The sequence below is a fragment of the Sorex araneus genome, chromosome X, assembly GCF_027595985.1.
Source record: "Sorex araneus isolate mSorAra2 chromosome X, mSorAra2.pri, whole genome shotgun sequence".
Lineage (NCBI taxonomy): Eukaryota > Metazoa > Chordata > Mammalia > Eulipotyphla > Soricidae > Sorex > Sorex araneus.
Window position 1 is genome coordinate 18682784 of NC_073313.1, and position 18091 is coordinate 18700874.

The 18091-nt window shown below is 47.0% G+C and overlaps 1 protein-coding gene across 4 annotated transcripts in view; it reads left to right on the forward strand.

Annotated features, from left to right (window-relative positions):
- Positions 1–18091, forward strand: part of CDKL5 (cyclin dependent kinase like 5) — a 214550-nt gene that overhangs the window by 175592 nt on the left and 20867 nt on the right. For all 4 annotated transcript variants that reach the window (XM_055123544.1, XM_004612219.2, XM_055123546.1 and 1 more), the window contains 4 exons: positions 97–1063; positions 4854–4955; positions 5241–5346; positions 8739–8862. In XM_055123544.1, the coding sequence (XP_054979519.1) occupies positions 97–1063; positions 4854–4955; positions 5241–5346; positions 8739–8862 (1299 nt within the window). The remainder of the gene's footprint in view (positions 1–96; positions 1064–4853; positions 4956–5240; positions 5347–8738; positions 8863–18091) is intronic.

The window sequence follows — 18091 nt, forward strand, 5'->3', positions numbered from 1 at the left end:
TATGTCAGGTATGTGTTCTCTGCCTTTTGTCCATCTGCTGTGAAGGGTCACTGACGCAGGCCCTTTGGGTTTCGCTCTGTTTCCCCCCCCCCCCAGAAACCAAGGCGGCAAAGGTGCAGCGTTGCAGTCCCACCACAGATCCAACAGCAAGGACATCCAGAACCTGAGCGTGGGTCTGCCCCGGGCCGAGGAGGGGCTCCCCGCCAACGAGAGCTTCCTCAACGGCAACCTGGCGGCCGCCACGCTCAGCCCCATGCACACGAAAACCTACCAGGCCAGCAGCCAGCCGGGCTCCGGCGGCAAAGACCTCACCAACAACAACATCCCGCACCTGCTCAGCCCCAAAGAGGCCAAGGCGAAGACCGAGTTCGACTTCAACCTCGAGCCGAAGGCCGCGGAAGGCCCGGGCACCAAGTACCTCAAGTCCAGCAGCCGTGCGCAGCAGAACCGCCACTCGTTCATGGAGAGCTCGCAGAGCAAGGCCGGGACGCTGCAGCCCGGCGAGAAGCAGGGCCGCCACAGCTACATCGACACCATTCCCCAGTCCTCGCGGAGCCCCTCCTACAGGACCAAGGCCAAGAGCCACGGGGCGCTCAGCGACTCCAAGTCCGTGAGCAACCTCTCTGAAGCCAGGGCCCAGATCGCCGAGCCCAACGCCAGCCGGTACTTCCCCTCCAGCTGCCTGGACTTGAACTCGCCCACCAGCCCCCCGGCCGCGCGGCACGGCGACACTCGGACTTTGCTCAGCCCGTCGGGGAGAACCAACCGCAGCGAAGGCACTCTCGACTCCCGCCGGACCGCCACCCGCCACTCCAAGACCATGGAGGAGCTGAAGCTGCCCGAGCACCTGGACGGGAGCCACTCGCACTCGCTGTCGGCCCCGCACGAGTCCTTCTCCTACGGGCTGGGCTACACCAGCCCCTTTTCCTCCCAGCAGCGGCCGCACAGACATTCCATGTACGTGACCCGGGACAAAGTGAGAGCCAAAGGCTTGGATGGAAGCTTGAGTGTAGGGCAGGGGATGGCGGCCCGAGCCAACAGCCTGCAGCTCCTGTCACCTCAGGTACGGTGGGGTGCCACCAGCAGACCCACTCGCGGCCCCTGGTGGGAAGGTGGGGGGCGGGCCTCAGGCCCTCTGCAGCTGGAGGGCCCATTTACGGCCGCCAGACCGGCAGGACTGGTAGCCAGAGAAACATTTCTTTCATTTGTGGAAGCCGATTGGTGAATCCTCAAGTGAACTCCAAAAACAAACAAACAAACAAACAAAAAAACCCATGTTTTTTAGACACCTGCTTCCTTTTAGAAGTGTCCCTTTCTGTCATGGTTCGCTCGGGGGATTCGTATTTTGATTTGTGATAGAATTCATCAGCTCTATGGGTCATTTTTTTTTTAATTTGCTCACCACTCAGCATGAATTCATGGGGATTTTCTCTAATCTTCCCGAGCCACATGTACTGAAATCAAGCTTTTTGCTAATACCTTCGTCAATATCTTAACTGGATTTAAAAGTTGTGCATTTATCTAGAGTTATGGGTAAATTTAACTTCAGGCCAGGACAAACGTTAATTTCCAGGCTTTTGGATTGTTTTTTAAAATCTCAGGGCAGAGCTTTTAGCATTAAACTTGCTCCTTTTTATTGATCAGACTCTAGAACTGACACCTATTTAAAACGGAGCAGCACTCTTGCACTAGAGCGTGTTTTTAAAAATACTATGTTCCTGATAGATGAAACATATCAAAGAAACGAAAGTGGAGCAAAGCCAGTATCCAAAAGAAAAGGAAAGGGTTTCACATTGGGAAAGGCCTCCTCTTCTAGGGGATATAAAATAAATTTGTCAGCATGTGTCAGAATGCCAGAAAATATGGCTGGAATATATAATAGGCTTAGCAAGCTGGGTGTAGGGGAGGGATTGGGGGCCAGAGGGTGGGTGTGAGCCGGGAGTACCAGAGAGGGCTGCCGTTGGGGCACCGGCAGTCTGGGGCTGTTTCTCACTTCTGCGTACACTTCCACGATGCCAGGTTGGGGAAGTGACGTCGTTGCTCTGTGCCTAGGACTCTTCATCAGAAGGCGACGGCGATGTTAGAGGCTATGTATAGAGCTCGCTGCCTGGCACAGAGCATCAAACCATTCTTAGTTGTCACGGCTGCCGCTGTGACACTGACATGGGCTCTGTTCTATAGGCATTAAACACCTTCGCTCTGCCGGGTTGTTGTTTTTTTTTTTTTCAAGCACTCAAAAGAGTCTGAGACTCATGGGTTCTTGCCCTTTTGAAACTTCTCTCCTCTCGGGAAGATTAAATTATACATAACAATGAAATAATTAAGGACCAAATTAGTATGGCATGGCTATAAATAGGAGTTGGGAACAGGGAGAGATCACTGTGAAGGGAACAGGCAGAAATGGCTCTGGGGGCAAGCAGACGCCTAGCTCTGAGCGCAGGGGTAGAGCCAGGTTCTGGATGACTAAAGAACGAAGACGCGTTTGGGTAGTCCCTGAGCGAGGCGCTCTGATGGGCTCTGATTAGGAAGATGAAGAAGATGCAGTCCCTGTACCCGTGCAGTGTGTGGGCAGGAACTGGGGTGCGTGCACAATTCCAAGAAATAGGCCGTTCTGGTACTGCGAGCTGTGTGCTGGGGGTGGACGGGTGTGACCGTCTAGGCAGGGCTCAGGCGAGCCCCTCCCCCCACACCCCCTTCCAGAGGAGGTGGCAGCTGAGCAGAGATGTGTGGGGCGATTGGGTCTTAACCAGGAAAGGAAGTGGCGAAGACTGGAAGGGAGGCCCAGGGGGGCACTGGAAGGGATGACTACACTGCGCGCTTGGGCGTTTCCACCCGTGTGCGGGGTTAGGGCCACGTGTCCTGGGCTGAGTCAGTGGCCGCAGGGAAACAGGAGCAGGTTTCCAGAGAGTCCTGGAAGCAGGGCCAACAGGCCTGGGGAGTTGGAGGATGGACCGGAGGCAAAAGGGGGACGGCGACGTCAGGGTTTCTTCTCCAGGAGAGGGAGAGAAGACTTGGACGTCACCTCCACTTAGCCCCTTCATCTCACCCGTGACCGTCCGAGGCTCTAAAAAGCGGTGGACTGCCCAGGCATGGAAGGTGGAGCTGGACCCACAGGGCAGGGCTCTGACCCCTTGGCCAGTGCTCTCTGCACCATGTCTCGCTGACTTGTGGAGGTTGAAGTGACCCCGGGCTCCCAGGCACGCGTTTCCCCCGGGGTGGAAAGATGGCCTGGAGCCCAGGCGAGACAAGGAGCGGCCGAGCACACTGGCAAAGGCCACGATTAGACGCAGAGCCCAGAGGAGTCCTGTGGTGAGGAGGCAACTTCCAGAGCCTAGAAAGCTCGCTGGAGCCTGGCAGCTGCCCATTGGCGTTGGAAGGAAGTCAGAACGGGGGGGGGGGAGGGGGGAGGGAATGGTAGCATTGAGCAGCGCATACACAGAGAGTGAGAGAAACAAAACACTTGGACAGAGGACAAATGGATTGACTCAAAGAGTTCCCGAAAAGAGCCTTAGTGAACGCGCTGGAAATAAGCTGAGTATAATGCATTGTTTGGGCCAAGCACAGATCCTAGCGTTACTGAATGTTAAGTCTGGTTCGGGAGGTTCGGTGCCAAGCTGTAAGACATTACGAGTTAAAGGCTCAGAATGGCAGGTGGCTTGCGTAAAGATTTCTACATAAAGCCACGTAGAAATCGCGGCGCTAAGTTTTGGGGATCCCCTGCAAGAGCAAAGGGACTGAGCTGGCACCGCACCTTAAGAACTTAGGTTAGAGGTAAATCCTTATCTAAAATTCTTTCCTGCAGGCCTTCATACATAATACAAGGGATAAACTTCAGAAAGAGATTTGCCACCATGTAGAAAAAAGATGGGTTGGTTCTGTTGGATGGTTTCCTACCCATAGTCCATTTATAGAGTATCTGGGGAGTGAGGGAGAGAAGACAGTTGTGTTTTACATTTTAAATAAGATGCTTTGGAATATCCCTTAAGGCTCCAGAAGAGTGCTCTATCTGTGTGCATTACACGGATAGGAAATACAGTTGACTCCTCGTAATCACTTGGACATTTTATTCTCAACGTTTTTCCCCAAGGATAGAAAATGCTACCTTCCCAAGTCTCGAGGAGCAACCTTGAGGGCCAAGGCTGCTCTTAGTATGCACCTCACTTCCTTGAGAGAAATAGGTAGCAAGATACCTAGAGGTGAGCTCTGTCGTGATTGGGATGAAGAAAAGATGGGAAAATCTCAATGCAGTTATCCTAGAGAAGGTTAAGCAGAGAGCTACAAAGACGGTAGGAGTTAGGGGAAATCTTAAAGCGCTCATTATGGAGAGCACTTTTTCTGTGTATCGATATATTTCAAGGAACATTTGTTTTCAGCTTAATTTTCATACACATGAATCCTTCATGCAAAAAGACTTTGAATGGGCTCGGTTCTTTTTGGTTTGGGAAACTCAGCCTAAAATCTGCTAGAGAAATTTTTGGATTACCTAGTAAAATCTCTAATTAGACTGGCTCAGAAACCTGACTACATATTAGGAAGATAAATTTCTTTGTTCTTAATAATTAATTGAGCTATTTTCAGAATAATTTATTCCCTGTTCACTTTAACTTTAATGAGAATTTCACTTTCCATCTGTGTAACATTTGTTTGACTTATTTTACATTCATCAAATGATTCACTCTTTAACGGGACAATTTGTGCTCTAGTTACCTAACTTTTTCTTTTGGCTACCTAACAGTTTTTAATTTGGGCTAGGGAAGGTGCCAGTTATGCCCATCGAAGCCCAAAGTGACTTAGGTGATATTCATTCCTAGGAACAGAGCTTTCTTCTAAGTCTTTTAAAATTTGCCTTCCAGCCCGGAGAACAGATTCCTCCAGAGATGACTGTGTCTCGATCTTCTGGGAAAGAGTCTTCAAGAGAAGGCGCCTCCTCTTTCCACTCACGGCAGAAGTCTGAGGTCTGAATGCTCCGTAGGGCTGCCCTTTACTCTAGACTTTAGCTGTAACAGTGGGTCACTCAGCATCACCCTATCAAAATTGATTCATACTTTATGAATTAATAGTCTATGATTCGTGCTGATTCCAGTCATTGGAACTGACTTATAAAAAAAAAAAGTAATACTCCTCGGGCCATGACTTTGAGTTTGCTCATTACATAATGCTCGTAGATTATAGATCAGTAGGATTCTGTTCTAAGCTCACTGGCAACATGCTTACTCCTGACGAACCTGTTTCCTGTTCAGGGTGGCGTGTATCATGACCCCCACTCTGATGACGGCACTATCTCCAAGGAAAATAGACACCTGTACAATGATCCTGTTCCAAGACGAGTTGGCAGTTTCTACCGAGGTAAGCCCGGCGCCTCCCCTGGAATTTGCAGGACCCAGAGTGCCTCTGCTGTTGCCAGCATGATGCCCGCGGCCCGCACCCTCCACTGTGCTTCCCTGCCCTGTTTCCAGCCAACATCATGGTACTGTTGCCACGCAGCATTCCTCCCCACCCCGGGTCCTGCTGTCTCGCTCAAACCCTCCTGGCTTCTGCCTCGGGCTTTTCTGAGGAGCCTTCCACTCTGTCTCCCTGTGTCCCAGGTTGCCATCAGAACAGCCCTTGGAGTAGTAGTTCTGAAGTGGTGTTCTGAGCGTTTCACTTAAGTCATCAAGTATTTGTCACTGTCAGCTGTGTTCCTGGCACTGCTTGAAGCTCAGAACAAGACAGCCAGAAGGTTCCGGCCTCACGGAGCTCTCATTCTAACAAGGAGGTAGAATTCTAACCAGGAGATGGGCTGATTATCTAGAGCAGTGGAAGGGAGCGCATGCTGCAGGGAAGGACGTGAGAGCAGGGAACCTACGCCTTGCCAGCAGGCCTCTGGTGGCTTTCCAGTGGCGTCGGGGCAAAATTGAAATAGCCCGAGATGGAACTCACCACAGACTCTCCCAGCCCTGGCCCTCACCGTGGCTCCGGCTATTTCCTTTCCTCCCCGCTTCTCGGGCTGAGCCTCCTGGCGCCGTGCGAGCGTCCTTGTCCTCTGGCCAGAACCACCGCCCCCTCCCATAGCGCGTTCCCGCCCTTTTCAAGACCTGCTGTGGTAACCCGTGCCCCTGCCTGGCTCCTCACCTCGGCCTCGCAGGCGCCACGGCCTAGTCTTTGTCACTCTTCTCACGACATTGAAGCCCTCAGGCTTGGAGTGCTCCTCACCGGTTCCTCTCCAGCCCGCACCGGCAGGCGCTTGCATAAATACTGCTAGACCAAGTGCAAGAATTCCAGCTGTACCTGCACAGCCTTTGAAAGGGGCTCCAGGGCCTGTGTGGATGTATGAGACATTGGCAAGGGCAGAGTTGAGAAGTGCTGTGTGGTAGCAGTGTGGGATCCCCAGGGCACCCTCGTCTCCAGGGGACTGAGGGCAACCCCACCACGGTCAGGCCGGGGCCTGCCACCAAGAGGCTCCACTTCCTGAAGCCTTCAAGGGCTTCCATGACCTTCTCCAGCTGCCTGTGCCCATGTTGCGTGCTTTCCACTCTTTCTGTTGACTTGGGAAGAAAGAAGGAAGAGAAGTCAAGAACTGGGGGGACTAGAGAACATGGAAAACTGGCCATTTGTATTCGGAGCCTCGGCTAAAGTGGTGCCCTATTAGTATTGCTTTGGAATAACAGCACATGGACTGACCAGGTCATTCTGTTGACTTGCAATGCTGCCTTTGAAAGTAATAGAATGTATTTAGTGTGCCTTTGAATCCATGCCTTTTTTTGGTGCCGTGATGATTTTAGATACTTACTGAGCCAAAATTTTAATTCACATTAAAATTAATTAGAACAAATATGGTAGAATACACAAGCAAAAAGCCTTTTTAGTTTATTGCTGTTTTACCTCCAGAATGGGCCATATACATGCTCTTTGTACTGATAGCTAGAGAATTGACTTTAATGATATGAAATGTTGGGGCTGGAGCGATAGCACAGCGGGTAGGGTGTTTGCCTTGCACGCGGCCAACCCGGGTTCGATTCCCAGCATCCCATATGTCCCCTGAGCACCGCCAGGGGTAATTCCTGAGTGCAGAGCCAGGAGTAACCCCTGTGCATCGCCAGGTGTGACCCAAAAAGCAAAAAAAAAAAAAGAAAAAGAAAGAAAGATATGAAATGTTAATGGTGCTTTAAATCAATTAATTTGTTGAACCCTGAAAATTTTTCTTTTCATAACAAGTGAATGAAATTGCTTCATATCATCGGAGACCCTCATCGTCTTCCCCATAATCCACTTCAGACTTTGGCGAATAAAACAGAAAGTCCAGATACAGAAAGAAACAATTTAACTCACAGAAATGTCTAGAGCATCACTTCAAATACTGTCATATCTGTGATGCTATTCAGTTGAACTGGATGACAATTTAGTGGTGTTACTTAAGTGACAAATATTTCCAGAATATTTCCATTTTCAGTGCTATTGATCAGTACTCCAGTGAAATGGTGTTTTTTTATCTTGATATGCAGCATTGTACATGTTCCTTTTGTGAGGAAATTTGCAGTATAGTTTGTTTTTTTTATTTTTTGGACCAAGCTTAGAGACAAAAAAAAGAAAAAATTGAAACCCTTTACTTCAAACTGGAAATTGTCTACTGAGATACATTGTGGTTTCTCTTTCTGTTCATTCTTAGATTCAGAATTTAGAGGGAAAGTAGCATTTGTGTGCCTGTGTGTGCAAATAAGTGCAATTTTTTGGATTTAGTTTAAAAGATCCTAAAATTGACACTGCTTTCACCTGTGAGGTCTTAAACTGTAATGCGTCTATTCCAGCATGCATGTTGCACAGGATGACTGTAGACTAGAGTACATAGATACTACACAGATGGATCTATGATAGAAGAGGGCCTCAGTTTCCAAGAATGTCAACACAGTATAGGTGATGAGAGCTAGTTAAGATTTAATCCTTTTTTAGGGGGAGGGGCACACCTGATGGTGATTCAGGCCTTATTCTTGGCTGTGTGCTCAGGGATCACTCCTGAGGGAACTTTGGGGACCTGGTGGGGTGCAGGGGACTGAACCTGAGTAAGCTGCATGTAGATCATATACCCTACCCACTGAGCTATTGTTCCAGCCCCTGTTATATTCATACCTTTAAATATCCTACACTGGGCTGGAGCAATAGCACAGCGGGTAGGGCGTTTGCTTTGCACACGGCTGACCCGGGTTTGATTCCCAGCATCCCATATGGTCCCCTGAGCATCGCCAGGGGTGATTCCTGAGTACAGAGCTAGGAATAACCTCTGTGCATCGCCAAGTGTGACCCAAAGAGAAAAAAAAAAATCCTACACTGGCCTGGCCATGTTTCAATACACATTGCCTGATGTGAGCTAACCCTCGGAAGTTGATGTCATAAGTAAGGTAGGAGGATGTTCCCTGCAACGCCACCACCCTCAGAAAACTCAAAAATCATTAAGAAGGGTAGGTTAGTATTTGGACTTACCTGCTTATTTGTGTGAGGTAAGAAGTAATAGAATAATATCGGGGGACCAGAACAATAATACAGCATGTAGGGTTTTGCCTTGCACATGGTCCACCCAGGTTTGATCCCCGGTACTTCATATAGTCCCCTAAGCTGGCTAGAAGTAATTCATTAGTGCAGAGCCAGGAGTAACCCCTGAGCACTGCCAGGTGTGGCACAAAAAAACATTTTAAAAAATAATAGAATAATTTAGGAACTGCCTTGGCCAGAGAAATATATCAGTGACTTAATTGTTCTTCACCCAGTGCCATCTCCACGACCAGATAATTCCTTCCATGAAAATAATGTGTCAACTAGAGTTTCTTCCCTACCATCAGAAACCAGCTCTGGAGCTAACCACTCAAAAAGACAACCAGCATTTGATCCATGGTGAGTACTCAGATTCATTTTTACTTTTCCTCTGAGTGATGGTAGGTTTGAGACTCAAAGACTGGATAGACTTGTTATTTTTCTTTCTCCTGCTAGGCCTTTCTTTCTTGAGAGATTGTTTGGTGAGGAATCTGTGATTTGTCACTATTTCCAATGGTTTCTTTCAAGTTCAGTATTTATGTTACATATTGTGTAAAATGGCAGAAACCTCTCCCCCCTGTGTCAGTACCTCCTGAGTCTTCTACTGCATCTTTCTGGACAACATTGATTGTAGGATAACCCTGGGTTTGTCCTCTCAGCCTTGCTGCAGGGAACTTAGTTTACCTTAAAGCAATGTCCTTTCTGTATGGACACAGGAAGACAGTTAATATTATGCTTTGTAACTTAGAAGCTGATTGACTCCAATAATATTTACTCCTGAGCACCTGCTTTCTCAACTTAGTTGCCCTTAGTTCCTAGCACCCCAAAAGCAGGGTCCTGAGGAGGAACAGAATGGACCCAGGGCAAGCTGTGAGCTACCCTGGCATCGAAATGGGCCAGGCCAAAGCATCACAATACTCAACTATAAGTTGAGAACATGGTCATAATCAAATGCTGTCATGATCCAAAACTAACGACGAGACAAGGACCCTGCTGGGGTTATGAAGACTAACCTGGTCTGAGAACTGTGGTCTGGAATATATAGTGAATGTCCTCAAGAAGAACCAAACTTTAAGTTTGATGTATCTCTTACTGTGCTCATAAAGAATGACATTGCTAGAAATATTAGAAGTAAATTTACTACAACTATTTAAGTGAATTGCTAGCTGAGGAGAGAAGAAATCGACACACCCTGAATGGGATCCCACCCTTAAGCGGATCTCCTAGTAATCTGGAGTAATCTCCTTAGGTGAGATTTTGTTAATCTCCAGGAGGAGTGGTTTTACCCCTCTTTGTTGATTTGTTAATGTTCAACCCACCTTTGTGTCACCGCCCTATGTGACTGATATATAAACTAAGACTATAAGAGAAGTAGGGGGATAAGACACAGAAGCAGAGCGAAAGAGAATCAGGGAGTCATCAGAGTCAGAAGTAGTGGTCAGAGTCAGAAGTAAGGGTCAGAGTCAGAAGTAAAAGACAGAGTCAGAAGTGAGAGCGAAAAGGGCTCCAGAGAGAGAGATTGGAAGAGACTACAGAGACAGAGACAGAGACAGAGAGACAGACAGAAGAGATCAGAGCGGCACACATAGAAGCAGACCACAAAGAAGAGCCATCCCGATCCGGTCCATACACAGCGGCTCGAGAACACCGAACTCGAGCGGAGAGAGTGAGAGAGAGAGAGAGAGAGCACTGCCCCGAGAGCCCACAAACAACACACACACATCACCCTTCCACCCGTGCGTTTGTATTTTTTACGATTGATGTTTTCACGGTTCCTTTTGTTCCTAATCTTTTTTTTTTTTTTTTGCTTTTTGGGTCACACCTGGCGATGCACAGGGGTTACTCCTGGCTCTGCAATCAGGAATTACTCCTGGCGGTGCTCAGGGGACCAGATGGGATGCTGGGACTCGAACCCGGGTCAGCCGCATGCAAGGCAAACGCCCTACCCGCTGTGCTATCGCTCCAGCCCCTGTTGCTATTCTTTTAGCAGAAACTTTGCTTAGTATTCTGGGGGGTGGGAGGGGGAGATGGTCTCACCCCATTCTCTCAGTCAGCCTTTGAAGTAGGGGTGACTTCCATTCTGCAGAAGAGGAAGCTGCTGCTTAGTACGGAACTTGCTATGTTCCCGACCTCCACTAACAGGGAGGCAGAAGCCGGGGCCTTGACCTACCTGTGTTCCGCCTCACACTTTTCACTTCCGTATCAGCTGACGCTCACCGGAGGTGGAAAGATGGAAATACAAAAAATGCTCTTTCAATAATACTGTAGACTTTTATTCTCAATTGCCCAGAACGACTGTGGATTTTATAGAACTCTCCTGGGTTCTCCAGAATGGGAAGTAATGGATGAGCAGGCATGAGGGCGTCAGCTATGCCGGTGATACGGGTGAATGATATAGCTGTATAACCAAAGCGCAGACTCAACAGTACTGAAAACATGACATCTAAGCTGCAGCCACTGGAATGCTGTAATGTGCCTGACAAGTTGACAGGCGTGGATGGGGCGGGGACTGGGCTGGGAGGGAAATATGAGAGCATGGCGGAGGGAAGTTGACACTGGTGGGATTTCTGTTGAAATATTACATGCCTAAAATGCAGCTATCAATAACTTTGTAAATCAGTTCATTTTTTTTTCTTTTTGAGTCAAACTCGGTGATGCACAAGGGTTGCTCAGGGGACCATATGGGATGCTGGGAGTTGAACCTGGGTTGGCCGCATGCAAGGAAAATGCCCTACTTGCTGTACTATCGCCCCAGCCCTCAGTTCTTTAATTTTAAAAAAATGAAAAAAGAACTCTATTAGGTTCCCTATCAAGTGAATAAAAAAGTACTTCACTGTAATGCAAGAACAATAATAAAGTACTTTTTAAGCTATAGATACATTTTTACAAATATCCTTTCATCTACTGGCTTACGTGTAAAATGAGAGATTTGACATTTGTGACTAAGAGCATAGAGTGTGGATATAGGCTATCTTGGTGAATGTTAACCTCTGGCCCCGTGACTTTAACTTCTCTGCCCCTTAGTTTCCTGGTATGTAAAGTAGAGTGAAGAATCGCACCTCTTTCAGAGGATTAATGAGATCATTATATGAGGAAACACACAACGGAAACACATGGAGCAGTGCTTAGCACAATTGGGACCTGTTAATGTCAGCAGCATGGATGTTAAAGTCAGAATTTTTTAATGTCAGAAGGCCTCTAACATCCATATGACCTCCCCCTGTTCTGCTGATAACCTTTGGTACTTCTTTCTGTATGAGGCTGTTCGATGATTCCTATTATGTAGTCAAATCTCCTCTTCCCTAATGCGAGCCTAGGTACGACTTCATGTAGGTAGCCAGCATGGCAGCTTCTGGGTGTGAATTTGATGAGTGCTGAGAATCATGTCTAAATTGTGAGAATATAGAAGCACAAAAGGAACTGGTTTGGGGGCCGGAGCGATAGCACAGTGGGTAGGGCGTTTGCCTTGCATGCGGCCGACCCGGGTTCGATCCCCGGCATCCCATATGGTCCCCCAAGCACTGCCAGGAGTAATTTCTGAGTGCAAAGCCAGGAGTAACCCCTGAGCATCGCTGGGTGTGACCCAAAAAGCAAAAAAAAAAAAAAGGAACTGGTTTTCCTCCTGGTCACCGACATTATGAACAGTGGATACTTAGGGGCCAGAGAGAGAGTCCAGCAGGTAAGGTGTTTGCCTCACATTCTGCTAACCCAGGTTTGATCCCAGCCTAAGCTCTGAGCACAGTCTGGGCCCACCCCCTTTTAGCACACAGACACCCTTCACCCCTTATGGAGAGTATAAAAGCATCAGTTACAAATTAATGTAGTCATATGTATATATGTAGGTCAAACCAAAATCAAATCCAAATGTTGGATAGGTAATATTAGCAATTAACTCTTCCTGTCTTTTGCTGTGCGTTTGAGAAGCGTGTGTTTAGGCCTAGGTATGTGTAGAAATCTTTTTTTTTAATTATTATTTTTTTATTCTTTTATTGAATCACCATGTGGAAAGTTACAAAGCTTTCAGGTTTAAGTCTCAGTTATACAATGCTCAAACACCCATTCCTTCACCAATGCACATATTCCACCACCAAGAATCACGGTATACCTCCCCCCCATCTCCCCAGCCCCCCACCCCGCTTGTGTAACTGGTAAATTTCACTTTACTTTCACTTTACTTTGATTACATTCAATATTTCAAAAAAAATTCACTATTATTGATTTGGAGTTTCTCCCCCCTAAAGTCAACCTGCTGAAAAGAAAGCATTTGATAATTTGTTTTCCATAGCTGAGAATGAAGAGATATGAGGTCAGGAGGCCGTATGTGTAGAAATCTTAAAGCAGTATTTTTAAAATGAATTATAAGTCCAGTGGGGACATTGGACATTAGTCAAGTTTTCTGTGGCGTTGTCCTTTCTCTGAAGCTGTAGTTGAGACTTCCGGAATGACTGTGATAGATGGGGTAAGTCTCTGCCTGCTACCTCTATGCCACCGCTGTGCTGCTCCTTCAGGCATCACCTCTTAGTTGAGGTCATTCACTAAACTGGACGCACCATAATTTTCTTCTTCAATAAGATCTCTGATAGATAAAAAAAAATCTCTGATATATTTACCTAGTTGTATATGTGAGAGAAATGCACACTTCGAGTAGCTGTTGTGAAAACATAAAAGACTTGGTGTTGGGCCAAAGAGATAGTATAGTGGGCAGGTGCTTGCCTTTCGTACAGCCAAGCTGGGGGTTGATCCCTGGCACTACATTTGGTCCTCTGAGCACTGCCAGGAATGATCCCAGAGCTCAGAGCCAGAAAAAAGCCCTCAGCACAGCTGGGCATGTCATCTCCCACCACCTTCCCCCACACCTTGCCACCACCAAAAAAACAAAGAAAGAACCCCAGCAACAACGAGGCAAGGCAAAGACTATAATAACAGTGAGTTGTTATTCTCAAGTTTCAATTACCTGAGGACAGTCTCTTTTCTCCTGGATAGTAGCCCTATAAATCTATTTTTGGAAGCGAATATTTGCACGGCCTACATGTTTTTTATAATGGAACTATCAAACTCTACTATGGCCTGTCTTAAAGTGATAGTAATGTAGCAGAAGATGCGGAGTGATCATCCTGGCCACCAAGGCTATCCAGAATTCAGTTAGAAACGGGAAGGATGAGCCAAAAATATTACTGCAGCCACATTTATCTTTAAAAACTCTACCTTCCCTCTGAACATGTTTATGTTTCTTCCATGCACAGTTCTAGCAGTTGGCATTGAGGTTGTGGGGAGGGCCATGGTCCCAGGTGCAGAGGGAGATAGATCCCGAACAATAGCTGTGAGTGCAGCATATTTATGCCTTTTCTCAGCTGCCAGTAGGAGAATCATCCTAGCCCTTATGGTGTCATACATATTGTAATAGATATGCATATAGAGTGTGTATTTATAAAATTGGCTTTTCTTACTTTGCTTAAAAAGACAAAGTGTATAAATACATTTAGAAAGACTGCTGTCAAAATTGGGTTAAAAAATTGACACTTAAACAGTAAACCAAATTAATTAGAAATCCCTGTGGTTAAGTGAAGAATTGCTGTCACTCACTTGCACAATCCCAGGCTTTTTCTTCATGTAAAATATGAATATATTGGTTTCCATTATTGCTTGCCACTACAATTCACAGAATTCTGCACTGGTTTTCTCTAATTTCAACATCAGCTGAGCACTCTAGTCACACTGCCAGGGGGAGAGATGGTGGCAGGGAAGCTGCCACAGAATCCGTGCTCCTCTCTTCAACTCAGAGGGACCTTCCTGAAACCTTGGCACGTGGCCCTGTCCTTTCTCAGCCCTGCCAGTCTCCCACTGGATCTGTGAGCAGCCTGAGGCCACACTGCTGTTTTAGTTTGGCCTGGCACATACAGAGTTATCCAGAAATGTTGGTTGACTTAGGTTCAGTCAGTTTGGTTGGGTTTGGGGGTTAGAGTGGGAGGAGGGGGGACGGCCATATTGAGAAGTGCTCAGGGCCTACACCTGGCTCTGTGCTCAGGGATCACTCCTGGCAATTCTCCGGAGACCATAGGTTGTGCCAGGGATTGAACTAGGGTCAGCCTCTTGCAGGGCAAGTGTTCTCTCTCTCTCTCTCTCTCTCTCTCTCTCTCTCTCTCTCTCTCTCTCTCTCTCTCTCTCTCACACACACACACACACACACACACACACACATACTCTTTCTCTCTCTCTCCCCCTCTCCCTTTCTTACTCTCTCTCTCCCCCTCTCCCTTTCTCCCTCTCTCTCCCTCTCTCTCCCCGCCTTTGTTCTTTTTTGCTTGCATTGTGAGGGAGCAAACCCAGGGCCTCCTCTATGCAAGGCAGGGGATCTACCACTGAGCTGCATCCCCAAACGCTAGATGAATCTTTGGAATTCTCTTTTCTCTCGAGTCCTTATGGAAGTAATTGTGTTGGATAGTTTGTGGGGGGCTAGAGCGACAGCACAGCGGTAGGGCATTCGCCTTCACTCGGCCGACCTGTGTTTGATTCCTCTGCCCTCTCGGAGAGCCCGGCAAGCTACCGAGAGTATCTTGCCCACACGGCAGAGCCTGGCAAGCTACCCGTGGCGTATTGGATATGCCAAAAACAGTAACAATAAGTCTCACAATGAGAGACGTTTCTGGTGCCCGCTTGAGCAAATCGGTGAGTAATGGGATGACAGTGACAGTGACAGTTTGTGGGATTCGGATATAGTTGACTGGGTAGGAAGGACCTACCTGCGCACTCCTGCTATTTATCAGCTATTTTGCCAGCCTTGGATTACATGCCAGGTGATGGTCTGTGTGGCCACTGAGATAGAGGTGATCTCCCACTCCCCTGCACTCGGACGGTTCCTCGGGACCATCTATCGATTGTGCCAGACAGAATCCAGGGTCCAGAATTCGAGATTGAGATCATCCCAGGGCACACTGGACCTCCCAGCTGTGGCTCAGCCCCTTTTAGTCTGCGCACAGTCTGTAGGCCTGTGCTCCGTCCGGCCAAGGCTCTGGCCCTGACTGTCCCTTCCATCCCCCTGCCCTCTCTCTGGGTGTGGCTGTCCAGCACGGTGTGGCCCTCACCCTTGTGCTCTCCGGCTTCCCTCTGTGATGCATGAGCACTCACGCTCGCCCCGACATTCATCTGGCACAAGGGTCATTTCTTTCCCGTTTTGATTTGGCCTCTCAGATCTTTCTGTGCCCAGATCAGGGCCCTGAGACCTCTGTTCAGCCTTGGCTGGAAGATAATTTCCTCCTCATTCTGTCTTCTCTAGGGTTCTAGTTTTTCATCCATCGCTTCTGAAAAGACCTGCAGTGAGTCTTTGATCACAGCTTGTTTTTGTGGTTATTATCATTGGGGAGGGGGGCAGTTGGTGTATTTTTGGACCACGCCCCAGTGGTGCTCAGGGCTTACTGTTGGGATTACTCCTGGCGAGCTCGAACCCGGGTTGGCCTCCTGCAAGGCACGCACCTTACCCACTTTATATCTCTTCGGCCCAAATTGTTGTAGCTTTTGACTTCCTCGTTTTTGTCTATCTATCTTTTTAAAAATATTTCCCTTATTGTACTTGATCTTGAGTTCTTGGATTTTTTTAAATACATTTTCTGTGGTTTGTAAACCATTTTCTTAATTGTTTTCTAAGGGTGTCAGAATGAAGCCTCCTGAAACCCCCCATGCACACTGCTGTCGCGCCACACCCTCAGTCCTGTAACACCTTTTGATTCTATCCATTATACATATTTGCTTTGAAATGTGATAGGGTTTATGATCCTATTTTATTTTCTTCTTGCCTTAAAAAATGTGTATAAATGCTCCCACATATGTCTCTCTTAATATAGTTGGGCTCGTATTATGTAGAGAGCTTGAATCCTGCTGTTTCCACTTACTTTGAATATTTCTACATTTTAGTGAAAATTCTTTGGAAGATGTGATTTATTTTAAATAGCTTCATGGTGTTTTCTATCATGTGCATCTTTAGTAGATATAGATGTTTCCTACCTTCACACAGATCTAATCAAATAAAGGATGCTGCTTTGCTCCTGTTTTCTTCAATGTTCTAGTAACTCCATCACTGTTAGGTATTCTAAAACCAGAAATAAATTTAGGGAATAGGTAATAAAAGGAATCCAGTCATGGGGAGAGGGGAAATGTTCTCCACAGTCATAGATAATTCAAATGCAAAACAAAGCCCATGAAATATTCCTTTGTTAGGAGGAACCGCATTTGTGTTGTCTTTTGAAGATGGTTCATTCGTTCATACCAGCCCTCTGTTTACATACAAGTAACCAACTCCTTGGAGCCCAGGAGGATTATTTGCTGTCTTTTCATATTTCCCATTTGTGTCCCAAATACCTGGGACACTGGAATCAAGCTGATCGCCAGTTTTCTCAGTTTGGAGCTTTCTTTCCAGAGGAGTGCTTTGTGGTAAAGCATTCATCTTGCTACATTTTGTTCTGACCCTTTTTTTTCTTTTTGGGTCACACCCAGCGATGCACAGGAGTTACTCCTGGCTCTGCACTCAGGAATTACCCCTGGCGGTGCTCAGGGGACCAGATGGGATGCTGGGACTCGAACCCGGGTCAGCTGCATGCAAGGCAAATGCCCTACCCGCTGTGCTATCCCTCCAGCCCCTGACGATATCTGTTTTTAAACTTTGTTTTATTAAGTACAAGATTTTTATAAAGTAGTTTTTCCATTTCAGGTGATTTTTACTTTTACTGAGAATGTTTCTGTAACAGCACTGGTGGGAGTGTTTTCTCAGTTCTTTGGGAAGCTACTCTAATGATAATTTGTTGAGCTGGGTTTAAAAAGATAAATTGTCTACTTTCGGCCCGCATCTCCCATTCCGAATGGCCCTCCTAAGCACCCTTTACTTGGTGGTCCCTTCTCTATCTGAGTTGCCTTTTCCCCCAGCATGCACCGAACATGATGGCCACTTAATACCTCTAGTGCAAACCACAACACCCAAAAGGAGAGAGAGAGCAAAAGGGAATGCCCTGCCACAGAAACGGGGTGAGGTGGGGGTGGGGAGGACGGGGTGGGGTGGTAGGAGGGATGCTGGGACCGTTGGTGGTAAAGAATGGGCACTGGTGGAGGGATGGGCACTGAAATGCAAGCACTAAAGTTTGTAAGTCTATAACTGTACCTCACGGTGATTCACTAATAAATATTTTTAAATAATAAAATAAAATATAGACTGGTTCTCAATTTATATATATAATTTACATATAAAATAAAGTTCCTATTTGCTTTTAGTTTTTTAAGAAAAGATAAATGGGAGCCAGAGCAATATTAGAGGGAGTAGGGTGCATGCCTGGTCAACTCAGGTTTGACCCCAGCATCTCAGGTGGTCTTCAGAGTACTGTCAGGCGAAGTCCCAAAACCAGAAAAGAAAAAAGTAAATAGAGGGGCCAGAGAAATAGCACAGGAGGTAAGGCATTTGCCTTGAGTGAGGTCTACCTTTATTTGAGTTCCCAGCACCTCCAGGTATACCCTTCATGTGCACACAAAAATATTACACTGAATTAAAAGGTAAATAGAAAAATGAATATACTGAAATGTTTCTGCTCTTTCCCTTGGGAGGTTATAG